This window comes from Chamaea fasciata, unplaced genomic scaffold (genome assembly GCF_029207755.1).
Source record: "Chamaea fasciata isolate MVZ Bird 193981 ecotype frontalis unplaced genomic scaffold, bChaFas1.0.hap1 SCAF_2, whole genome shotgun sequence".
Taxonomy (NCBI): domain Eukaryota; kingdom Metazoa; phylum Chordata; class Aves; order Passeriformes; family Sylviidae; genus Chamaea; species Chamaea fasciata.
Window position 1 is genome coordinate 83,209,441 of NW_027094087.1, and position 26,225 is coordinate 83,235,665.

Consider the following 26,225-nt stretch of genomic DNA (forward strand, 5'->3'; position numbering starts at 1 on the left):
CAAGTTAGAGAACTGTTACTGTTAAGTTTTAAGACATAGCAGTCTCCTTAACACACACGGGTCTCATTTGTGGGTTGCTATTTCTTATTTATTTTTGATTTCTCAAACTTCGTAGGTGGAAAATTCTGTTTCATTTAGCTGTTTTAAGTTCCAGGAGAAAAATACGAAACCATCAGCTTCTTACCTCTGTCCTGCCTTTGGTAAACAGTGTGGGCTTCCTCTTCTGTTCCCCCTTTTCCTGAAAGTTGGACCTTTCTCCGCCTGGTGCCTCTGTATATACAAACCTCATTTAGTGTTGCACCTGCAAGCAGGTTAATTGAAGTCCAAATGCCACAAGCAATTCCAGGGAGGCTGGCAGAAACAAAATATTTATGACAAGAATAACAGTATGTGGGAGTTGGTTATGGTGGTTGCTGTTCAGACCACATTATAAATCAAACTGTAGTAGTTTGTAGGGATGTAGGCTGGCTCCTGCTTTGAGCCTCCTTTGCTGTGTAAGGGAGAACTTGTTAAAAGTGAGAAGTGGAACTTTTCTGCTTCCCCTGACCCAGCTGTGGGCTGTACCCAGTGGCTCAAGAGTTGGGTGCTCAGCTGTGGACTATCATTCTCTCTGCAGGATGGGGAAGTCTGTAGTCACTCTGGACAGTTTGACTTCAGGAGTGTGTAATGCTCTACTGTATATTCAAAAAATAATTTAATACTTTTTAAAAACATAGTATACCAGGGAAGAAAATAGACTTTATTTTTGATTAGGGTTAGGAAATCAGACTCTTACCATCTAACCTAGAAGGTTGTATAAATACAGTTTACATGTAGTAAGGCATGTATCTTTCCCTCACAAATTACTATCAATTTTGTGTATGTAGGTATGTATGTGTGTGTGTGTGTGTAAAAAATGAAGGATTTTTGACAGAAAACATGTTGCAGCCGAAATATTTCCTAGATCTGGGACTACCAAGTACTGGTTTCGGGTGGTTACAAGATACAGCCCTTGTCTAAAGCACACTGTGTGACTTTTTCCCTGTCAGTGGCAACATCTGTAGGGAAACTGTTGCAAGCTTTCTCTGTGGAGGGATTCCCAATTACATCAGTTCATTGGCATTTCAGAGCAGCGTAAGACAACAGGTGGCGGAGGCGACTATGCAGTGTCAGGTTTTTTCTTCATTGATTATGAAATCTAAGTTCCATTTTTAGTGCTTCCTTTTTGTCCTCTGTTTATACCAGATTAGGCTGTGGCTGTGCAAGATAGTGCACACATGGTGAGCTGCTGTGCTTTGATTTGGGAGCTAATTTCTAGTTGAGAATGGTTACTTCAGTTGCTTAGTTTTGGCTGCTGGCTGTATATACCTGCCTCAGTGTACAGGTCTAAGGCTGTAAACTGAAACACAATAAAGAGAAAGCTCTTTCAGGGAGGTGTTATGCATTTGTTTCCCCCACTGCAATATTCACAAAATTAGGTTAAATCATGCTGACACACTGCACTTGCTGTTTTTTTGCATACATTGTTTTGAAAACTGTCTTACTACTTGTTACTTTGGTCTGTTCTGGCTTCGCTCAAGATATTTCTCCTCCCTGCCCCTCTTTCTGGAAAATCTTTGGGTCTTCTTGTTTAAAAATCTTTCACGAAGCATAACAGAACTTCTGACATCTATGTTGCTGCTTTCAATCTAGACTGATACCAGCTTTGTCTGTTATGTGGCAAGTTGATTTTTTGCGAGTTTAGTAAACTGTCTTTGTGGAACAATTTGTCATGGTCTTTTGACGTGATTTTTAGCTCATTTCCTTCCCACTTTTTCTCTCATTGCTCCTCTTTTTGGTTCATACAGACAATTAAAAAAAGTCCTCCTCTGGATTTACATGCCAGGGTTGTTTTTATTCCATACAAAGCTTGAGTTCCCACCTGGACTGGGGTCTTCTCTGTTTGCAGCGAGGAGTTTGATAAAATGACGAAGTTTGTAGCCCTTGGTTGTTGTCATCCTTTGCCAAGGATCTGTTAAAAAGCGTCCCAAGTTCTCCCACAGCTGCCTGCAAAACAGTTTCTTGGCACAGCACCCTTCTACCCAACAACTAATATTCCAGACCCTGCAAAGTGTGTCTCTAGACATGTGGGTGAGTGGAGAAACAGTGAGATTGTGGTGTTACTGTGGAAATATTCTGGACCACTGGGGCTGAACAGGGTCCTTGGTCTGTACTGGGTTCTGTATTTTCAGTGTTATTTGCTTGTGCCTTTGAAACGAAACAGCTGGATTGAATTGCATTTTGGAATTGTTACCAAACTGGTGACTCACAGGCTGTTCCTCAGTGTTTGAGGGACACAGTCAGGTTCTCTGTTTGCCACTTGCAAGAGATATATCCAAATTTCATTTTCCTGTTCTCATGTGACGTTGCTATCTCTTCCTTGGCCCACAATCTCAGCTTCATCATCAATACTGCAGTTATGCCTCCTTTCCTTTTTTTTTCCTGCCCTTTAGTTTTCATCCTAACACCTCCTGAGCACTAGTGTCAATTATAGGTTAGGAAACAGTGATTACATTTAAAATTCGTGTAATTAAGGCTCCCCAAAAAAGCTTTATTTTGGGAAGTGTTGCCAGTTAGAACTTAACAAAGAGGCAATCACAGATCCAGTTCCAACAAGATGAAGCATTAATTTTCTGTTAGGCCAGATGGAAAGAATAGTTGAATGTTTTTGTACATTGTGATAGGTGTGTTTTGTACATTCTGAGGCCATGAGAGCCTTTGATCTCACTCTATGAGTGAGCCAGGCTGCAGCCAGATGTTCTGTGTCTGGCTACTGATGTAAACTTCTTGCTTATTATTTTCTTCTGATTTATGCTGGTACAAATGGTTTTTTGGTGGAGTATGTGGGGTAAGAGAGGAAAAAAGAGAAAATACTAGACCTTATCTGTCATGTTGTGACTGGGACATTTAGGGAGGGGAGTCTCTGGACTAGATTGGCAGATAGGAATGAAGGATTGGTCAGTTCTAGGAGCCAGCTAAAAAAGACTGGAACTGAACTCTTCATGGACAAATTTCAAATGCAGAACTTGAGAAATTTTGAGTGGTATGGTTTGAAAAGAAGGTCAGGGTGAGGAAAGTAGTTGGCCAGGTGTCCCTCAACTGCAAGGCAACTTTATGCATTGATCTGACTGGAGGTATGGATATGGAAATCCATAGTCCCAATATAAATAAAGAGAAACTTCCAGCTGTCTAGTTCTCCTGTGTTTAGAAAATTGAGACTTTCAGGCAGCCTTTAATTACAGAGATAAGTGACTAATGTCTGTGTTCTGGCTTTGTGAAAGTAGTCTCAAATGGATTGCGCATGCTGTTTCGTTGCTTGGGCAGAAAATGGTATTATTTTCATTACTTGCTAGTATTTACTTAGATGCTAGATGTTTTACAGATGTTGATATACTGATGCATAAAATTAGTGTAAATGACAATATATAGCTCTACTTGATTTTGCAATTAAGGCTATTGCTTTTTTTTTACATTCTGTTGGAAGTGAAATATAAAACCAAGTAAATACTACAGCAATATGGATAGTTGGGAGCACAGTCTGACTTCAAGTGCCTCCTTTGCATTACTGTGTATCGCAAATCCTTTTGCAATTCTTACATGATGGTATCTGTATTAAATGTTCATCATCCTGAGGAGGTTACAGAGTTGATTTCTGGATTGTAAGGTCACTGTCTTACAAAATGTAATATGAGACCCAGCACCTGTGACAGTTAACATGGTAAAATACTACTTCCCCCACACTGTGTTCTCTTAATGATAGACAATATATCTGTAAGCTTGTGGGCTGGGGATTTCACCTTTACATTTCTAATCTAGACCTGAATTCCAGCCTGAATTGAAGGTAGCTTATCTGGTCTTTTCTTTTCCCTCCCTTTTGTTTTCTTTAGATGATAGCACTGATTGCCAAACTGCATCAAAGAAAGAAGAGCAAAACGACAAAGAAAAGAAAGAAGAAGAAGAGACTCCACTGCCCACTTACCGGGCCAAATCGATTGTTGAGAGTTGGGTGTGGGGTAAACAACCAGGTATTACAGCTGTTTTGGTCATTATCACTGACATTGTGTACTTTTATAGCATCAGGAAGTATTTGTATCAAATGTACTTGCTGACCTATGCATCTGTTACGTTATTGAAATGAGTTGCATAAGTGTTAACTGTGATTGAAATGAAACATTTGCTGTAATTAATTTCAGGTTTAATTAGACTCTTGACTTGAAGAGTCAATTTGCCCCTTTCAGGCTGCTTGAAGGAATGATAGACTGACTTGGAATAAGTGAAGTTATCCAGTGAAAAGTTCCGGTGTCTTTAGAATATTTCTTTTCAGTTGCAGACATTATAAAGAAATGGCTTAGTTTCTGAAGCCTGAATTTTCTGTAGGCAATGATGGTTTAATAGATGATTTTTCTCTTTGGTTTCATGGTCTGGTAGATAGGTTTGTGTGAATCACAGGAGGAAGGTTGAAATGGTTAGTTCAGTAAACTGTTTGTCCTGACCTTTGCTGACAGTAATTGCAAATTGCAGGTGGTGACAGTGGTAAAGCAGTTTGTGTGTTCACATCTTCGTGTAGGGGTCTATAAAATACTTCTTTTGATACTGAAGCCAGTTGAAGTTCCTGGCTGGTTGTTACTGTAGAGCAGCAGTTCATTGTCTAAAATTGTCCATGTTTAAAAATAGCAGATCAGAAGAAGCCTCAGTTCAGTAGTTTATTTTACAGTTCCTGGTACATGATGTTGCCTGATTCAGATGTTGGCATGTACAAACTTCAGAGACATCTGTTGTGCCACTTGTCCTTTCCCCTTACCCAGAAGCACTTGAAGATCCCTGAGAAAAGTACTATCTCTTCGGTGCCAGAATCTGCATCTGTGTAGCTGTGTTTGCTAGGGGAGATACTTGTTTCTGTTGAGCCACAGGTCAGCTGCCAGTCTGCTGTCCTCTGCTGTGTGCCAGCCTGCTTGCTCCCTTTCCTTAAGGACAGGAGGACAGATGGATTTGCTGTCACTCTAGTAGTGGGACAGAATCTTGCAGTATATCAGGAATGATAAGAATTGCCACTACAGTGGAAGATGGAGAGAGAATTGAATGTGTTGGAGAGATGTGAGCTGAAGGTCACATTATTTATGTCCCATATTCTTATTAAATGTGTGTTGCTGAAAAGTAAAATGAAACTATTTTACAGAATGTTAATCTGAGTGTTAAAAATCTTACCAAATTTCTTCCAGCTGATCAAAGTGTTTAGGACAAGACTTGGCCTTTAAGCTCACCTTTCAATTATCTTTTAAAAATTGAAAAAATGGTTTTTCAGAATAAAAAGGATGGATGTGTTTTTGGAGTTTTCAGAAAGAAATATCTTTGTCTTGTAGTTACTTTTAGTCCTTATATATAGTATGGTTTATTGCTGCATATATGGATTCTTAATCTAGAAATCAATTTATAAGTTATCAGAAATAAATATTTATTCCTTGTTCTCTGTTACCATTTGTGCTTGAAGTTTGTATCAAAAATCCTTAAGCGGTACTATGAACACACTTGTGGTTTATTTATGCAATAAATATATTTATTGTATAAGTAAACTGCAAGTGTGGCTTTTGTTCATGACTGTAGGTTCCCTTGTTAATTTTTGTTTAGTGTTTGCCAGAAATATAGCTTAACAGCTACCTTTTGAGTCATCCTAAGTTTTGTAGCTTGGTAATTAATTTTGAAAAACAATATAGCATCACTTCCATTATGATACTTTCTGTTAATGTTTCATAAAATGAGAACTGTTTTATGCGTTTCTTCTGTTATCCTTCAAAAAATACTTTTAAAATTTTCCTTGTCAAAACCAGGAAGGAACTTTTTAAAAGGAGAATTGTTTCTTAAATATAGCATTGCTGATCAAGTATGAATTAAAGACTTACTATATCTTCATTTATGGTTTATATTCCTTAACAAGTAAGGTATAATTTGGAAATGGAGATTGGAAGTTATGTTGCAAAAGGAACTGAAGAGGCATTTAAAGGCAGTGTTTCAGGTCAATACACTGAAGTATTTCTACTGAGTTTAATGATTTACAGCTTTACATTATGAAAATAGTAACTAGATATTAGACACTGTATGTTTTAGAAGTGCTGTAATACAATCTTATTTTGCCAAGTGTGAAGGATCTTGGTGTTGAACTTGAACTAATCTAGGTCAGTGGGCCTTGTGACACCCCTCCCCCATGAGGGCTAAGAGATTGTGAGAGCACAGAGAAAAACCTGCTCATTAAATGTGTTGAGAAACAGTACTTCATGTGCCCCTCAACTCCGTGCTTGTTCTGTCATCCTGGCACAAGTTCAGAGAAACAAAATGCTTTCTGCAGGTCTCATTTATGCTGATATCACTGTGCTGTCAGAATAGGGCAAAGACATCACAGGGTTTTTTTCTTTTTTTTTCTTTTTTTTTTTTTTGTCATGGTCTTAACTGTTCCAAGTACTGTAAGAATACATAAGATAATAATAAATACATGCGTGTAAGTCATTATTTGACTTAAAGATGGTTTTTTTTCTTTCTCTTTGGCATCTTAGTGTTCTTCCATTTTGTGATCAGCTCTTTTGTGATACCACTGTTAAACTATTCATTTTTTACATGAATGCTCCCTTAAAATATCTTCTGCCTATTGTATTCATACCAGATTGAGTACATTCATAGAGTTATTCCTCTGATTTTTCCTAAAATTTCTGGTTTACTACCTTCATCAGTTTTCTTTTCTGAAGATACCTAGGTTTTAACATTTTAAATTATCTGAGGTCTAGGTGTTCAGCCCTAGGTATGGGGGGAAAAAAAGAGGAAACCCTTTGAAGTGGTTGTTCAAAGCCCACAGAAAACAGAGCAATATTTCATCTTCTTGGGCTTCTTTTTCTTAGTCATAATATGCTTGAGGTTGGCTATATTGAATCAAAATTTTTACAGACAGTGGTGCATCTTATTTTTCTGATATTGTTAGTACAATATATCACCAAGATTCCAACAAGAAATGCTTTTTTGCCACTACTGAAGAAGCGAGGTTAAAATTAATCATGTGACTTCAGTGGTCTTGTTGAGATACTTGTTTTTATCTAAGTACACTTGTATTCCTGCATTTGTGTTGTGAGAGGAGATAGGCAAAACTTCCATCCTTTAAGAGACTTTCAGTTACATGTTGAAATCTAAATTTACACTGTGTACAGAAGTAATTAAAAAGTAGTCATGACGCTGAAAATACCCTTCTTTTAGCCTTCTTCATTGAGATATTTTTGATTCATACTTCCAAGTTTGGATTTAGAAGTGCTGAGTCAAAGGATGAAATTTGACCTCCCTGTTTTACATTTCTCAGAACTCCTTCATCCCTGTATATTTTCTTTTACATTTTGCCTTTGCATCATCATCTCATCCTGTGCCCTCTACCTCAGCTTGAAACCACTTGTCCAGCTCCAAATATCTGGTTTTTTGCTGTTGGTGCTCTTAAGGAGCGTATGTGTTAGTGTGTGGTTTAACACACAGACAAGAATTTAAATTCTTGCTGTTTTGTTCCGTGCATGAGTGTTAGAACATCAAATTAAACAAGTTGAGGTGCTGATGATCTAAAACTTTCAAAATTATGGAACCGTAGAATATGCTGAGTTGGAAGAGACCCTTGAGGATCATCGAGTCCAGCTTTGCTCAGGGCAGCCCCAGGGGTCACACCATGTGCCTGAGAGCATTGTTCAAGTGTTTCTTGAACTCTGTCAGGCTGGTGCTGTGACCACTGCCCTGGGGAGCCTGTTCAGTGCCGAGCCACCCTCTGGGTGAGCAACATTTTCCTTATATCCAACCTAAACCTGCCCTGTCTCAGCTTTATGCCATATCCTTGAGTCCTGTCACTGGTTGCAAGAGTGGAGGATGGGTACTTGCCCCTCCACTTCCCCTCAGAAAGATGTTGAAGAGGTGTCCCCTCAGTCTCCTGCAGGCTGAACAAACCAAGTGTTCTCAGCTGCTTCTCATAAGGTTTCCCCTCCAGACCCTTCACTATCCTGCACCCAGCCACAAAATGAGAGGCATTCTGAATGCACATGCAGCTGATCAATATTTCTCCTGCTGAATACTAATAAGGTGAAGTCTGATGTTGTTCATCTTTTGAACAGGGGAGCAGAATTAAAAGCTAAATGCCCTTTAGGCATTATATTCTGTCTTGGTATGAAATAACATTGAAAGCCTATTTTGGTTTTATGTCTGAAGGAAATTATGTGTATGTGATGGCATTTTTGTCCTTCCCTCTGACTTTTCAATTTGCGCTTTCTAGAGGTTTGAAGGGTCATTAGAAGCCTTTTAAGCCAAGCCAGCTGCATCCTTTATCTCTTCTTTGTCCAGTGGAAATAGTGTGTAGTGGAAGAGGAAAGAGAAGACAAAATATGAAATTCTCTAGGAAATTAGAGCACATTAGTTCTGCTGGTGACAGGAATGTGTACTCATTATAACAGTAGATTCATGCCAGATTCTGCTTGAAATGTGTTTCCGAGTCTGAAATCTCTCCACACTGTAACATCTATGTTTGCTGTTACTAAAGTTTGAGAGTCAACCTTGTTTCAGTTTGATATTGGCACTTTTAAGGTGCCTAATTTATCTGTCAGAAGTGTGCAGTTTTCCCTAAAAGAGCTAATGAAGTGAGTGTTAAGGAACAAAAAAGCACGTTAATTTATTTCTTTGTGCTGCTAAAACAGGAGCAAATTGCCTTTGGACATGCTACCTACCTTAGGTTTGTGCCAGGTTAGTGTTCTGGCTGTGGCTGAGATGATTCAAGAAGCTGCTGTCTTCACCTGTTTGTTTTGTCCCGTTCTGCTCAAATATTGGAATAACACCATTTCTTAATGCTGTTCTGTCAAATGGACTGGGTTAAACAATTCCAGTGTTTTTCCTTCTAATGCAGGGAACTTTGGGCATGAGGAATTTTGAAGTGAAGATGTGTAGTTGTGCTCTTTGCTAAGAGGAGGGAGAGATGTGATAAATTTTAACAGAAGAGGGTAAAACCCTTCCCTGTCTCTACTGCAGCCAGCAACATACCTGACTGTAGCTGCCAGTTAACAACTATTCTACTACTGGTGGTTTGAGAATTTAAACTGGTGTGGTATGACTCCAACTCTTACAGTTGCAGGTGCAGATTAGGTAAATGAAGTGTCTCCAGCCTTCACAGAATAACTGGCAAAGCATAGCCTTGCAAAGGATGGTTAGCATCAAGGGCTGGTGTAGTGACATATGAACAGTTTTGTTTAAAGAGTTCCCTGTAACCTTCTCAGATGAAATTTGAATCGTTACTATTAATAAGCTATTCTCTCATTAGACTGTTCAGTTCATCAGTAACAAGTGTTGCTCAGATTTGAAGGTTTATTGAAATGAGTTTCACTGTGTTGATTCCCAGATGTATTTAAATCTTTCAAAAGATTAACTAATTTTTTTGTAAAGATAAATTTACCTGTGGAATAAGAGAAGATTTAAAGTGAGGAAGTGTGTAGATATATCTCATTTAAAAATAGTGTTACTTTTAATAAAACAAGACAGTCCTTGGTTCAGTTTTTAGATGTCTGAGTTGTAAGGATACTGTTACCTGTTCCAGCCTTTACTATACTTTGTAGATGAACTTTGTCTTGCATTCTTGAAATACTAAGGAAGTTTATATAAAATATTTATGAGCAGAATAATTTAATTTTGGTAGAAAGCCTTCCTGAAATTGCAGCCGTTTTTACTTGTGAAGGCACATCATTTCTCCCCCAGCTTGCTTAAGGTCCCCCTAGGTCTGAGATGGTTGAAACATGCCAAGCCCTAAACCTTAACAAGACAATTCTGCTGACAGGAAATGTATCTCTCTTAATTTATGTAACACCTGGATGTCATTGTGGCTGAATTGAAAGTGGTTTGAAAGGTATGCAGTTGCAGACTTTCAGAGAAAGTTCCTTCTGAAGTAATAGCTAGAGGATTGGTGAGTAGGTGGTTTCTGCTTGTCTTAAGTGTTTCTTTCTAGTAGTCTCCATGATGCATTTTTTGTAAGTATGTTGTTTTGAAACAAAGGGCTTTTTCATCTAAGTCTTCAAGTCTCAAGAAACAATTTTTGAGGGTTTTCACAATTAGGTAACTTGCCAGGCAGGAATGAAGGATGAGTGCTGTAGCTCTGTATTATCTGACAGACTCTGCTGAATCTATCACCCAGTGCTTGTTTTCTGTAGCACTAAACATAGAGTTTCTTCCTCGAATATAAGTGTTTAAGTGCCTTGTTTTTTCATCACTGAGTATTTCTTTACTTTTTGTATCAATATGAGACCATAATTTGGGAAATGAATCTGCAGGATGAAATTATTTGTCAAAGAGTGATAAGCAAAGTCTCTTTGTGAAGAAGAGAGCATGGTCATTCTGTACTTCTGTGTTGTAGCCTGGTGGTTATTTAGAGGTTGATAGGACTTTGGTGTTCAGGAAGTGGGGAAAACCATTGTCATTTGTATATCTTTGAATGGTTTACTTAAAGGGATCATGGACCTGGGATGTCAATGTTCTGTTGCGGTACTCTGAAGTACGCACTGCGAGATGGGGTTTTTCTTGTGTTTTTGCTTTGTGCTACAGAGTTCTTTGGGAAATTTTGTAGAGCTAAAATTAGGGATGATGTGGCTTTTTGTCAAATTTCTTGTTGGTTTTGTCGTATTTCTTGTTGTTTGAGTCAGCATGGATAGTTGCTGCTGTCGCTTTCATCTGAGAGGTCTAGACTGCAAGGGATATTTTCTAATCTATTCTCTCTTGTTAAAAAATAAGTCACTCATAGTCAGGTGGAAAGATATGAATTGCCTAGGGAAAGGAGTCTAACACATTATGAAATGGTGAAATATGAGTAGCAATATTGAAAACAGGCTGGGGGGATGGCTGACAGCAAACCATAAATGACTATGCAATGTGATCCAGTGGCAGAGAGGGCTGCTTGAATTCTTTCCTGGGTACACAAAGATGGGGGGCAAAACTTTGAAATGCTTTTTACAGCTGTGGTTGCAAAAGTAGTTCTGTGCCTCCTTAGATAAAACCTTTAACCATAGAGACTACCATAATTCTGTCTAAATTTCTATAGTTTGGAAGCACTTGTTCCAAAAAATATGTTGGTTTTGTATGGTTTTGGGGTTGGCTTTTTGTAATTATTTTGAAGTGTGTCCATCTTCTCACAAGCTGTTGTTACATGTATGCAGACATATGGTTTTTTCATACCCCTTAGTCAGGTGTCATTTAAAACAAAGATACTTCTGTGTAGCTGCCAGGCAACAAATGTGGTTGGCTTAGGGACAAGTATAGTAATGCAGTGCAAAGAGGAGTGGGATGGCTCAGTGATCAGACTGTTAATGAAGGGACAGAAAAGAAGCCCTTTAGAAATGTACTTTGTTGATATTTGTCCTAGGAATTAAAGCTACAGAGTATATAAAAATATTGTTTCCAAGTTCTTGTTTTAGAATGTTTTTTTTACCATTGCTTTTGCAATGTGCTTGCTACCATCTGTTATTAGATTACTAGGACTTTGGGCTGTTGTGTACTTACTCTGGTGAAGTGAAAGAAGAATTAATATTCTGGTGTTGGTACATAAATCAGATCTTTACTAATAGCTCTTGAAAGCATCTTAAATTTCGGACATTATTTGTTTCAGAAGCATAGCAGCTGTTGGCAGTGATCCTGGAGCTTCTGAGAGTAGTTTTATAACTTCTGAGAAACTTAAGATAATGTGTATCGGGTGCAAAATGAAAGCATAGTCTTGTGGTGACTTGCAAGGGACTTGCGTGCACTTAAGTCTGACTCTAAGGTTGGATGATGATAAGAATTTGTTGTCTAATTTGTTTTTTTTGGAATGCATAAATATTTCCTGTGATGTTTTTATTTCAGACATAAAATGTGAAGGTTTAGATATGTTTAGACAAAACCAGTTTTGATGATAAAATTTGTCTAAACACCTGTTAAGGATGATTGTATTTATGTCATACCATGTGCATTAAATATGGAAGCAGGGAGTTTCACTGGGTTCAGACTTCTGGTCAGTTTACAGTTTTCAATTTGTCTTTATTTTTTTTGATACTGTATATAACAAAGATGAATATCCATAAAATGATACCTCTCTCTGATTCTCAGACGTGAATGAATTGAAGGAATGCCTTCATGTGCTAGTGAAGGAGCAGCAAACTCTGGCCACACAAACTGCAACGACAGCTCTCTCAGCTATGAGGCTAAAGCAGAGGCTGGTTATCCTGGAACGATATTTCATTGCTTTGAACAGAGCAGTTCTTCAGGAGAACGTCAAAGTCAAGTGGAAAAGCAGTAGTGTTCCTCTGCCTGCTGTGGATAAGAAAAGGTAATAACACATGCATGAACAAGTTAATCCATTAGAAAAGCCATCAAAAGGTTATCAGCCTTTCTGTGAGAGCTTAATCTGATTTATTCCTCCTTGTGAAACATTAATTATAAAGAAACTTCTTACTTCTTAAGATGGCTTTACCTTATTAAGTGGTGTTACCTTCAATCAGTCCTCCTTCTTGCCTGGTGCTTTCTTATAGTATCTGTTTGTACTAGTAGGTTTCTATTGTAATACATTGTTGTAGATATTAAACTTTGAGCTATAAATATACATTTATTGAAGTATTTCTTATGTTCTGCTGAGCTCGAAAGTATGGAGAAGCCTGTTTCAGAAATGGTGCTAATGGAAATTACATCATTTGAAAAACAATGTATTTTTGGCCATAGTTGCTCAGTTAAGTAGTTCCTCAGCTCACATAAATTAAAAAATACAAATACATAAAAGCAGAACATAGAACCTTAGCTTGGGTGAGAAGTGATGCAATCGTACATTTTATATGCAACTATTTAATACAAATACAAAAAAAAGCTGAACATGGTTTTCCTTAGTTTGAGTGAGAAATGATGTAATTATGCATTTTATATGCAGCTATTTCAAGAGAAGTAACTGAGTAAGGAATCATCTGATTACTTTTCATGTCTGGATAACTATCTAGACCTAAAAATAGAAAAATCTATCAGATAAGGCATTAAATAAAGTGTTCAGTAGCTGTCTGACAGAACAAGCAATTTGGCTAGGGAAATTTTTGTTAGATTGTCTCTAGCTTCAGATATGAAGGGAGAATGTAAGCAGATATCACAACTAGTTATTATGGAATTGGAGTTCTGACAAGGATATCTTTCTCTTAGTAGGCTGTTCCCTTGAAATTTTTTTTCAGCTCTGATTAAATAGAGCACTGATATGTCTAAGTTATCAGTTTGTTAAAAATGCTAGTAAAATTTCTTGAAAAAGTCCTAAGCTGTTCGCTTTCTTTGTAATATCACAACCAAACAAAATAGACTTGGTGATTCAGTGTTGGGAGTGGTAGGGAATCTCTTGCTGCTGACTACAGAAGGGAGCTTATTTAAATTAATTTGATTGTCTCTGTTAGAAGAGAAGTTAACAGAAATGAATGTGAGTCCATGGTGGATATTACCAAAAGTTGAAGCTATTTCTCTTCCTTACACACACAAGTACAGAAAGTGCAAAGAGAGATTTTTACCACTGACACTTGAATAGAAAGATAAGTAATGACAAAATGGGTGGAATTAATTATCAATAATTAAAGGTTAATTTTAAGAAGTATACAAGCTTAGCTTATGCAATCCAAACTAACTAAAAATACAGACTTCCCAAGTAAATAATTAGTGGGTGAAGTACCTTATGTTTGTGTATTTTAAGTAAAGAGTCGTAATTTCACTAGGAGTAACAATGGGCAATTTTTTTTGGCAGTCCATTATGCTGGTCTGGTTTATATTTTTCTCTGTGAAGCTTTTTGATATTGGACATTGAGTTGTTTCTTTGAAGTGGTTGAGGTTGAATTTTGGTTGCCGACATTTTGTTGTTGTTCACCTTGTTTGTCAAGGCACAGCTATGGTTCTTTACAAATAAAAATTGTGTAGTTGTGTATGCATGCATATGGCTAAATTATAAAATCTTTGAATATATGTTATACAAAATAATCGTAACATACATATAGGTTATTGTAATACAAATTTATTGAAACTATTCATACGTAATTTTATTTAGCTCAAGACCTGTAGGCAAAGGTGTGGAAGGACTTGCACGTGTTGGATCCCGAGCAGCACTTTCATTTGCGTTTGCTTTTCTACGTAGAGCCTGGCGATCAGGTATGTCTCCTCTTGAGCATATTGCATATGTATTTCATTTGAAGCCAGGTGATTCATTGAAGTGTGTGTGTTAAATATTGGCATAGAACTATAAATTTATGAATGATAGATTTGCATAATTGCATTTATGTGTTACTGTGCCCAACCGTGTTGTTGCTGATCAAAATCACCCAAGCCAGTATCAATGTTGGGTTTTTCTGGGGTATTTTATGCTGAGGAAGGTAAGTTGGGATTTCATGAAAAGCATGTATTTTTAGAGCTAGATTTCAGAAAAGTTACATTTATTCTTCAGACAAGGTCAAGCCACTATGTTATTACATGACTAGCAGCTTAGAAAAAGCTTTGAGTGTGAAGCTTTTGTTTAGTTTATGTACTTGTCAGCTATTGTCAAATTGCAGAGGTTGGCAGAATCGTCACCTGCGCCACTAAACCTGCCTGTGTCAGTCTGCACCATTTTGTCACATGGCAGGTGTGGCCTTACTACAGCCAGCCCTAGCTCTCCTCTTTTCTCAGTGGGTGCCTAGTAAAATGAGCTGGTTTGGGTTTTCACCTTTCTGAATTTTGTTTTTTTTTTGGTGAAAATTTCTTCAGAATCTTGCAGTCAGATGTTCATGTGGAAATTGTGAACTTTGTCTATAGGAAGTAACTGGTACCTTGTGTTGGAGGAAGGCTCCACAAAATATTGCGTACAACAATTTCTCTAACTTCTGTAAAAGTAGGAATGTAACTGCTGATGCTGTGTTCCTTAGGTGAAGATGCAGACTTGTGCAGTGAATTGTTACAGGAATCACTTGATGCACTGCGAGCTCTACCAGAGGCATCCCTCTTTGATGAAGGGACTGTATCTTCTGTGTGGCTGGAAGTGGTAGAAAGAGCTACTAAATTCCTAAGGTCTGTTGTGACCGGGTAAGTTTCTTTTTTTGAGCTGTTAAGTGGCAAGCTTGCATCTCTCAGAAGGTAGTGATGTAAACATAGTGATTTATAGAAAATTCGTAAGATTTCCTTCCTTTTCTGTTGTTATACAAGCAAGAAAAAAATAAATGAACTATTTAAATGATGCTCTTTAAATATGATTTAATGATTTTAGCTGCTTAAGAAAAATCTGAATTGGAATATTCTGAATCACTGCAGGAAGACTTACCAAAGGAATTGTGTTTTACTAATGTAAATATATCCACAGAAGAATGCTTTGATAGTACTATATGTATGCAATCTTAATTGTGCCCTTCAAGTATAGTAAAATAATACAGATTTTTTGTGCATGAGGGAGAATATACTCGTGTTGGACTTGGAACAGTCCCCTGCTTTTCCCTGTTAAGTAGGCTTCAAATTGTTACCTTCTTTCAGTAGTTACTAGAAATGTCTTTTCAATACTGGAACTGCATCCTTAAGGTGATTATCATAAAACATACTTGAATTTTACCTGTGAAAAATGTTTTTCATGTTCTTAACATGTTTAATAGAACTGTAGATAGATAGTGAAGCTTGGGGCATTTTTAAAGCCTAGCTGTTGCTCTAAAACTTGATCCAGACTGGAATGTGTGGGCTTTTCTTCTCAGTTGCTTTTATCACCCCTTTGATATTTTTCTGTAAGTTTAGTGGTTCTTGGGGGGCTGTAAATGCTTTTGCTAAGCTATTGTGTATTATTTCTCATTAGTTAATGTATACTGTTTGACTTTTAAATAGAGATGTGCATGGAGCTCCCAGTACCAAGGGGCCAGGAAACATTCCTTTGCAAGACCAGCACTTGGCACTTGCCATATTGCTTGAACTGGCAGTGCAGAGGGGTACGCTAAGGTGAGAAGCACGAGCACTCTGATTTTTAACCATCACTGTTGGAATGGGCCGACAGTCTTCAGTTTTCATGGATTTGGGTTAATGTAGTAATCGTGGTTCAAAGCTTATGCACCTTTTCACTCCGACAGTGGTGATTGAGACCTAATACTATCAAGACTGCAAAATCCATTGTTTATATTTTGATAATCTGGTTAAAACAGAAAGCCCTGACATCCAATTTCGCTAAACTTCAAAATGTAGAGATTGAATTGTATGGATAACCTAACCCAATGGTTTTAGGAATGCTTATTAATAGAAAATGTTGATTCCCTCTTTCAGCCAAATGTTGTCTGCAGTTATGTTGCTGCTTCAACTTTGGGATAACGGAACAAGGGAAACAGATAATGAGCGATCTGCACAGGGAACAAGTGCACCCCTTCTACCTTTGCTACAAAGATTTCAGAGTATAATATGTAATAAAGACGTGCCCAATACTGAGGAAGAGATTCAGGTACTTATTCTTGGATTATTTGAAAGGGGCATCATGTTGAAATCAAATTTCATTTGCCTAGCTAAAATCTCAAAATTATTCAAACAAAATGGGTGGTGGTGTTTTCCATGTAAGATGTCATGTGTGAACAATTGAGTTTCTTGAGGTAGGGGGAAGAATGTCATAGCATGTTTAGAGGTAAGCATTGTGTTTCATAGTTAATGCTGATGTCATAATGAACTTAGATGAACTTTTCTGCATATTTGGATTGTTTTTGTGTTTAAAATTAATTGAACTATAACTTTTAGTGTATTACTGAGGTTGATAAAACATAATTAATTTTATTATGCTTGTAACTTTCTATTATGTACACAGTCTGATTATTTTTTCAATGTTCATGTTTGAAATTTTTTCTGTAATGTAAAAGAGAGGATGTACAGAGTTAATTCATTTTCTCTTACTCTTGTGCAGATAGTCATCTTGTCTAAACTTCATTGTGTATCTGTGTGTGCAGTCTCATAGATATAACTTGAATGTTTTACTGACTGCTCTTTTCTCTTTTCCAGCTCCTGACTTACCCTCTAAGTCCAAATGAAAGTTTTCTGAGGTATTTGACTTTGCCACAGGACAATGAGCTGGCGATTGATCTGAGACAAACAGCTGTGGTGATCATGGCCCATTTAGACCGCCTTGCCACCCCATGTATGCCTCCACAGTGTAGCTCTCCTACATCTCATAAGGTAATTGTTTGCAGTATCAAATACAGTAGGATGTTTTCCCTAAAAGCATAACTGAATTTCAGAATGCAAGGAGAACAGCTCCTAAGATTCTTCAAATTCCTTTCTGATTTTCACATTATAACCTTGAGTTCTGGAATTTGTCTTATTTGGGTAACTTACTACATCGGCCCTTTTTCAGTGAGGTTTGGAGTGTAATTTTTTGGTTTATGAACTATTTCTTACCACACTATGGCTAATTCTGCCATATTTCGAGCTGTTCCTTGTGTTTCTCAGAGTAACCTCCCAAGACCGGACTTTATAGAAGTTGAAGGTCTGACGTACTAAAACATTAAAAGAAAGAAAAAAGTAAAGCCAGACTTTCCTACCTGAAAAATCTCTGAATCTCTTACCATACATACTTGTTGTTCATTTAGTAACAGACTGAACTGAATATGATGCATTCAAGTCTTTAGTTTTGGTGTCTTCTAGTTAGGTAGGTTTTATTGAGTATTGGAAAGCATGACGGTCTCAGATTTGAACGTATTTGGCATATAAAGGTTTTAAAAATAATTTGCTCTGTGGATTTTCTTAAGCTGTGTGTTTCAAAATTTAGTTCTTACAGAATTTCTTATTTCCTAGGGATCACTGCAAGAAGTCATTGCTTGGGGATTAATAGGTTGGAAGTATTATGCTAATGTGAGCGGTCCAATTCAGTGTGAAGGACTGGCCAACCTTGGTGTTGTACAGGTTGCTTGTGCAGAGAAACGTTTTCTGATATTATCTAGAAATGGAAGAGTTTATACACAAGCATATAACAGCGATACACTGGTGAGAATTTTTTATGTGTTTTTAAAAATTCGTTCTGTATTACTTCATAAGTTTCTTCTTCTAAATATTTACAGATCTTAGGAGAGTCGATGGAGACATGCTGATTTTTGTAAGCTTTCTGTACTGTTGTATTTGAAGTTGCAGAAGTAGTGGGGTTTGTCTCTTGGGTTGATTTGATGAAGAGCATATGGATTCGGTAATTTCTGTCAGGCTAGAGGTTATGGATACCGTGATAATTGCTTTTATTGATATGCTGGTCTTGGTAACTTCAGAAATTAGCAGATATGAAACGGATTTTACTTTAGTGATATAACTGTGTCCAAGCTGTGTAGTTTCTCAAACAAGAAGATACTGTAAGTAGAAGTCTTTGTCACTAAAGTATCCTGTAATGTTAAGATAAACACCATTTTCATTTGTACTCAAGACCTAGATTAATGGGAAAAATAACTTCAAAGCATTTCTTTTGTCATATTTGACCGTATTTTTCTTCATGCCTTCACCGCGTTAATTTGAGAGCAAAGTTTTGGTAAAACTGGAAATAGGAAAAGTATACCTGGCTATGTGATGGAAAATGTCAGCAGATTTTGTAAGCATTTTGCTTTTGTTTGGTTTACAGGGACCACAGCTGGTGCAGAGTCTAGCTTCCAGAAATATTGTGAAGATAGCAGCACATTCAGATGGGCATCACTATCTAGCTTTGTCAGCAAATGGTGAAGTTTTCTCTTGGGGCTGTGGTGATGGTGGAAGACTAGGTCATGGGGATACAGTGTACGTATTAGAAATAATCATAACATTTATTTGCAAATGGTCTGAATTCATAGTAAAAAATTCTTTTGTTGTGTATGTAAGCAATGTTCAGCATTTGACATTTGGCTCTATTCTGAACAGTGCCTTCATTCTCCCTGCGTATTTTCTCTGTCTAGAATATTCCCAGTTCTCTATTAATGCTACTTTCTGAATTGAGGGTGTGGTAGTGAGCAGTGTTATTAGGCCTTTTATTAATGGTTTTATGAATCTAGAGCACATTTTCTCTGAAATGTTGACTCACATGTTGGAGCAGGGTCATTATTTTTTATGCAGTCGTGTTGTACATTATTCCATTTTTCCCAGACATAACTCTCCTGCTTTTTGTGTAGAAGCAGTCCTCTACAACAGTATTATCTAGGGTGTGTACATCCATATATTTTAGAGATTTTAAGTGTCTTCCCCCAGTGCAGAATTCCCTCTAAAGCAAGAGAGATTACACAAGGGTTATCAGTGTCATGAAATTATTGGTCAGATACAGTAATTAAAGGTAGTATTTTTAACAATAGACAAAGGTAGTATTTTTAACAGTAACAGTAGGCAAACATTTTTAAAAAATGTTGCATGAACTCAGCTGGAAACAAGTTGCAGTTGTTAGACCTTCCTTCAGTGGTTTGTATGTTGTTGAACAGTTTGAACTTAATTTTAGCTTCTAACTCTATTTATATGTTGTTACTTCAGATTAATAATAAGCTTTGCAAGTAGAATTCAGCAATTCTAACGAGTATGTCACACCTTTTATCTACTACTCATCAAATCACCTTTTGCGGAATATGTCACCTTCTCTTTAAATAGGCCTCTGGAGGAACCTAAGATGATATCTGCCTTATCTGGGAAGCAAGCTGGGAAACATGTTGTTCATATTGCATGTGGAAGCACCTACAGTGCAGCCATTACTGCTGAAGGAGAGCTGTATACCTGGGGGCGAGGAAACTATGGCAGGCTTGGTCATGGTGAGTTGGTTGGTATCTTCAGAGAAGTTGTTGAAGATTTTAGTGCCTGTTGCAAATTATCTTTCATCCCACCTGAAGCTGATTTGAGAACCTTATGTGGCTTCATGTGAATTGAAATAATTATGGGAGGGATTGTCTCAAACCCATTAAATCGCCTTTGTGATCTGGAAGTAAGCAATTGAATGGAGAAGAAAAATCTGTGGTGTTATCTGTTCCTTTCCTTGTGAAGTTAAGGCTATTTCATGGAATAAATCTTTGTTGGATGTCACAGAAATCATAAGGGAGCTTAGTCCTGATACTCAAATCTCAAAACAAAGCTAAACAGCACCATCCTACACCCACATAACAAAACATCCAAAAGCAAACAGGCAAAAAACAAACAAACAAACAAACCTGTCAGGCCTTCTGGGTTTTGCTTCTCACAGAACTACTTTGTTTTGAAGGTTCCAGTGAAGATCAGACCATCCCAATGCTGGTCACGGGGTTGAAAGGACTCAAAGTTATTGATGTGTCATGTGGGAGTGGAGATGCTCAGACTCTTGCAGTTACTGAGAATGGTTAGTAGCAAAAAAAAAAAAATTAAGTAAGGTTACCTGTCCTTCCTTTTACTTTGAATATATTTATACTGCAGATATGCTTATTTCTAGCAGCTTGAATTCTGTAAGTATTTGAAGCTGAAATTCCTTATGGGGAGATAAATATGTACATTTATACATTTTGCATATAATGTTGCAGAGGTATTTCCGTGCATAGATATGCAGTATGTTCCTTAGGAATATGCAAATATATTGAGCTATGGTATATATTTCATGTAAATGTGTAATGGAAGCACAAAATAATACATATATGTGTATATGTCTAAGTTTTATTTGTTACTGTATAAGTGCAAATATTTCATGTTGTCACAAGAGCCAGAATTCAGAATAGGAGAGCTGTCTCTTTTAGCTCTTTGGGAGTGTCAAAGAGAAGCTGCATGGAAGTTCATCTTTCCAACATCCGTGATCAAGGTGCCTAGAATGAGGCAGATTCAAAACCTGCATTTCATTGTGTGAGGTTAAACCCCAAAGTCATCTTTTAGAAAGCAGATAGCTCTTGGAAGTTAGTTTTTTCTTTGAATTATAGTTAGTTAATATGATGTGCATTATTTAATAACTGAAATGTTTACTCATATAGGAAATGGAAACTCAGATTTTATCAATTTTTCTTTTCTCTCTGGTCTCTTCCTTGCATGCTTCCATTGTTTATCAGACAGAATACGTTAGGGATTCTGCTTATGCAAGTAGGGAATGCAAATACATCAGAATGGGAAACGGGAGTTTCATTTTGGACATGCATGGGTTTACCATTCTTGAACCATTATTTTATTTCCTGCAGATGCAGAATGACTTGACTGTTTCTAAGTTCCTACTTATTCCTATCAGAACTAAGAGTTAGTAGTATATTTCAAAAGAACATGATAGATGTGGTGATCTCATTTGATTTTGAGAAATGCTTGAATGATATAAACTGAAAATAAAAATAGGTTTAATAGACAGTTTGGCCATTTGATGTGGAAAACATTCTGTAAGTTCTTTTAAACAATAAAGCCGTTTTTAACTTGCTTGATTTACACTAAATCCTATGCTTCATGTATTTTTAAGAAGGACTTTTTGTACACTGATAGATTTTCAGTGCAGGTTATACATTGCACTTCTTATGTTTAGTTCTTGTCAGCGTGAACATTTTTCAAATATTCTTTCTTATTGTCACAAACAATTAGAAATTATTTTGGAGCTGCTTTTCTTAAAACACTGTTTAAAATTTGTGCTTGTTACAGAATCTTGGATTTTTAAGTACTTACTTGTTAATACAGATGACTTGATTACACAAAAAAGGAGTACAATTTTTTTTTTTTCTTTCTCCTAATTTAAAGGCCAGGTGTGGTCTTGGGGTGATGGAGACTATGGAAAACTGGGAAGAGGAGGTAGTGATGGTTGCAAAACTCCCAAGTTGATAGAAAAGCTTCAAGATCTGGACATTGTGAAAGTACGCTGTGGAAGTCAGTTCTCTATTGCTTTAACCAAAGATGGCCAGGTCTACACCTGGGGGAAAGGGGACAATCAGAGACTTGGGCATGGGACGGAAGAGCACGTTCGATATCCCAAACTGCTGGAAGGCTTGAAAGGTAATTATCAGAGTTGGAAATATTCCAGAGATCTTTCTGTTGTTGGAGCTTTTTACCCAACACAGATGAACTCTACTGTGAGTGATGATACCATGTACTCTGTCATATTTTATGCTGGTACTATTGAAAAAGGTAATAATGTGCATTTCCCATCACTTCTGCATTTACACCTGCAAGATTTTAGCAGACTTAAAGACAGTGTGTTATGACTACTTTAAATGCTGCATGCCTTGTGTTCTCTTTATTCTTATTGCTTTTCTTTTATTAAGTTAACAGAAATGCTTATTTAAAGCAAGTATGTTTGCATTGTCATGCAAATAAATATATATATAATATATGCTTAGATTAAGGCAGGTGAATGGAGTAAATGAAGATAACAGACAACAAATAACGTCAATAAAGTTTTGCTTGACTTTTTACTGGTTTGTAATGGAGTGAAAATTACTTCCTTCATTTGTGAGAAACCTGAGGTTCTGTAGGGGAAGATGGGAGAGAAACCTTTTTTATTGCCTTGTCTTTCCTTTAAAGTGTTATTCATATATGTTGAATGATCAAAGTGAGAATAACTTTACAGTCTCTCATGGGAGATCTTTAAATAACTCTTTCCCAAAAAAAGTTTCTAAGTAGAAGGGACACAAAGTAGAAGATTTTTTTTTTTAACTTGAAAATTCTGTACTTATCTGTCTCTTGGTTTATGCTTTGCTGTACTCTTCCCATCCTCTGTTGAGGCAGAAATAAGACTCATAGCATCCATAATATTTCCTAGTTAGGCATGGTTGTAATTAACGTAGTTTTCCTTACCTCTGCTATTTTTCTGTCAATGATTGTAATATCTAAGTTATATTTTCAATATCTAACTTTCCTACCAGGAAAGAAAGTGATAGATGTGGCAGCTGGATCTACCCATTGTTTAGCACTGACTGAAGACAGTGAAGTGCACAGCTGGGGAAGCAATGATCAGTGTCAGCATTTTGATACTTTGCGTATCACTAAACCAGAGCCCGCAGCTCTCCCGGGGTTAGACACAAAGCATATCGTTGGAATTGCTTGTGGACCTGCTCAGGTAGGTTTTACTTTTGAATTACTTGGTTTTACTTCCCAGTGAGGTTAGTTCTGTATTCTAATCCTGGTTATTCACTATGCATTTGCATAACTTTCTGTATTTTTTTTCTTACTCTGAATAAATTAAGGCTTTGGGAAAAACAAAAAGTCTTTTTCAGTTGTTCTGCCCAAAAGGGGTGATTAGATTTCCCTCTTGGGTGTTCTGAGAAGTAGCTATTTACCTGTTTTCTTTTGTCTGGTACAGCGGTTGAGGAGTTGTCAGCAGAATGTTTTCTGTGGCAGAAATACTGAGGTATCTGGACTGGGTATGACAACATTGGAAAATTTTATAAGAGAGTTCTGGATCAGTAGGGTTTTATTTATGTTTACAACAAAGCAAGTAGAGCATTCTTTTCAACAGTTGTGCTGGTATTATTTCCACACCATCTATTACTGGTTGAAAGCAGATTTAGCTTTACACTCTTATCTGTAATCAGTGTCACAGTTAGAAATTAACTAACTGTGGAACTTTGTATATTGTTTCCATTTATAGAGTTTTGCTTGGTCGTCATGTTCAGAGTGGTCAATAGGCTTGCGGGTACCTTTTGTGGTGGATATTTGCCCTATGACGTTTGAGCAGCTGGATCTGTTACTGAGACAAGTGACTGAGGGAATGGATGGATCCTCTGACTGGCCCCCTCCTCAGGAAAAGGAGTGCATGGCTGTGGCAACATTAAATCTTCTAAGACTTCAGGTGCCTTCAATTTGTTACACTTTGAGCAGTCGTTGAGCTGAATGTTTTCACTAAATTGCTTGGATGGAAGCTATGACCTTTAATGTGCCTTAAAAAGCTTCTATTGATTTTAAAAAGTGAAATAACTACACTATCATTTTATACTCTCTGAAATTTGGCATCTAGTGGTTTTTTTTTGTTGTTCTTGACAGCTTCTGGGTTTCATTAAGAATGAACTATAGAAACAGTATCTAAATGTATTAAAGCTTTGTATACTCAGAGATTTTGAGCATTTTTATGAATTTTAAATACCATTTTTAAAAGTGACTGACCTCTTTAATTGGTGTCTGACAATCACTGAAAATGTGCTGTTTTTCCCAGCATAATGTAGTGATGCAGAAACAGCTTAGATTATTCTTTAGGTTTACTTCAAACTTTGGGACTTATAGCTGTAATCTTATCCTGTAATCTTTGAGTATTGGTTTAAATTCAGGATGTAGGCAAGCCAGTATTTCCCTTAAATTTTACAGATTTGCAGGTGAAAGTTTGTATCTTGGTCACGGTACTTACTCACTTGCTCTGGAAGTGACTTTTCCCCATCCCCACCAAGTTCATATGACTTGTTAATTAAAATTTACCTTTTTTCCCACTGCCCCCTTTTTTTTCCAGCTTCATGCTGCCATTAGTCATCAGGTGGATCCAGAATGCCTTGGCTTAGGTTTGGGCAGTATCCTGCTCAACAGCCTGAAGCAGACAGTGGTGACACTGGCCAGCAATGCCGGGGTTCTCAACACGGTGCAGTCGGCGGCGCAGGCGGTGCTGCAGAGCGGCTGGTCTGTGCTGCTGCCCACGGCGGAGGAGCGTGCCAGGGCGCTCTCTGCGCTCCTGCCCAGTGCAGGTCAGTCCTCACATTGAAGCCTCTTTGTTTGGCCCTTGGTTTTGACTTCATTAACAGCTTCTTTCATTCTTAGTTTCAGGAAATGAGATGAATGTAAGCCCAGGACGTAGATTTATGATTGACCTCTTGGTGGGCAGCCTGATGGCTGACGGAGGCTTAGAGTCTGCACTGAACGCTGCTATTACGGCAGAAATTCAGGTATGGTTCTTCAGCTTTGCACTTCAGGTTCTTCTGCAGGGCACTGGATTTGTTACTTTTATAAATGCAAGAGTAAATGTGCCTTCAGATGTGAGCTGAGTAGCAGCTACTGGCATGTGTCCACCATGGTTTTGTGGAGTTTCTCTATTTTTTTTTTTTTTTGCCTTCACAACCCTCATCCCTCCGTTCACCCTTCTGTTTACGTTATAATTGTTTTTTGAAAAGTGTGCCCATGTGCTTGTTGCAGAATATATAATACACATTTTGTTTGGTAGTAATTGTTTCATTTTTGCTGTAGGTAAAAGTAACTGTATCTTACTACCGTGAATACTTGTTAGCAAATTGTTTCGTAATCATCCTGGAAGTTTGTGTGCTTTCTTTAACTTGGTTTACTCTTTTAGGATATTGAAGCAAAAAAAGAAGCACAGAAAGAAAAAGAAATTGATGAACAAGAAGCAAATGCATCAACACTTCATAGGAGCAGAACTCCATTGGACAAAGACCTTATTAACACTGGAATCTATGAATCTGCAGGAAAACAAAGTTTACCATTAGTTCAGTTAATTCAGCAGTTACTAAGGTAATCACTTTGAATTTGTCTTTTACTTTTGTACAGAATATGTATTTAGACATTCTATGAACTAGTCAGCTAAACAACGGTTAATTTTGGTTAGCAAATAAAGTCTCTTGCTAGCATTTTTAGCTCCTCAAAATTCAAAATATTGAACATTCTTGTAACTTATCTGTAGTTCTGCTCTGTTATGTTTGGTAAGGAGCAATGTTCTATACTAAATTACCTAATTTTAGAAAGGCTGCCTTGCTTTTATGGATTTTGATACTTCTCTGAAAAAAGTATTGAAAGATTTTGTACCAAGTATAGGACAAATGTTTAAAAGACTGTACTTACAAAGTGTGAGAATCACTACAAATTTGTTTAGAACTGAGTACTTTGTCCTATTTATTTAGAACTGCCTCAAGGAGACTGTAAGTGAGGAAGAAACCTCAATTTCATATTCTTGACTGAGAGTTGTAAATGGATGACCAATTAGGGTGCTGAGAACAAAGCTGCTTTATATGAGCCAGAGGAGCTACAGGAGTACTTAGCATATAGGATGTATAGCAGGAAATAATTACAAGTTTACCAAGAAATTTGCTGTACTTTTTCACTTAATTGTGGTGACAACCATGTAATTTAATCAATACTGAGACTCTTTTGAGCTATGTAGTGTCATGGCTTTCACTGAAGCTTCTCACTGAAGATTGTCAGATTGTGTTTTGTAGCGAGTGATTACAAAAAGCACAAACCTGAGATATTTTACAAATCCTGGTAACTAAAATGTATCCACAAAACCACTGACTTTTTGAGCACTACAGTGCAAAGAAGTGAAAGTTCTGCATAGAAACTTCACACAGGTTTCTTATATATTTATGCAA

The 26,225-nt window shown here is 37.2% G+C and overlaps 1 protein-coding gene across 3 annotated transcripts in view; it reads left to right on the top strand.

Annotated features, from left to right (window-relative positions):
• HERC2 (HECT and RLD domain containing E3 ubiquitin protein ligase 2) overlaps positions 1-26,225 on the top strand; it is a 103,093-nt gene that overhangs the window by 15,002 nt on the left and 61,866 nt on the right. For 2 of the 3 annotated variants that reach the window (XM_066176515.1, XM_066176516.1), the window contains exons 4-20: positions 3,906-4,043; positions 12,136-12,355; positions 14,087-14,187; positions 14,937-15,093; positions 15,874-15,984; positions 16,303-16,474; positions 17,020-17,193; positions 17,812-18,000; positions 18,617-18,768; positions 19,600-19,757; positions 20,201-20,314; positions 21,670-21,921; positions 22,791-22,984; positions 23,516-23,716; positions 24,365-24,593; positions 24,667-24,791; positions 25,193-25,371. In XM_066176515.1, coding sequence (XP_066032612.1) covers positions 3,906-4,043; positions 12,136-12,355; positions 14,087-14,187; positions 14,937-15,093; positions 15,874-15,984; positions 16,303-16,474; positions 17,020-17,193; positions 17,812-18,000; positions 18,617-18,768; positions 19,600-19,757; positions 20,201-20,314; positions 21,670-21,921; positions 22,791-22,984; positions 23,516-23,716; positions 24,365-24,593; positions 24,667-24,791; positions 25,193-25,371 — 2,866 coding nt within the window. The remainder of the gene's footprint in view (positions 1-3,905; positions 4,044-12,135; positions 12,356-14,086; positions 14,188-14,936; positions 15,094-15,873; positions 15,985-16,302; positions 16,475-17,019; positions 17,194-17,811; positions 18,001-18,616; positions 18,769-19,599; positions 19,758-20,200; positions 20,315-21,669; positions 21,922-22,790; positions 22,985-23,515; positions 23,717-24,364; positions 24,594-24,666; positions 24,792-25,192; positions 25,372-26,225) is intronic. The other variant, XM_066176517.1, reaches the window with a different exon arrangement.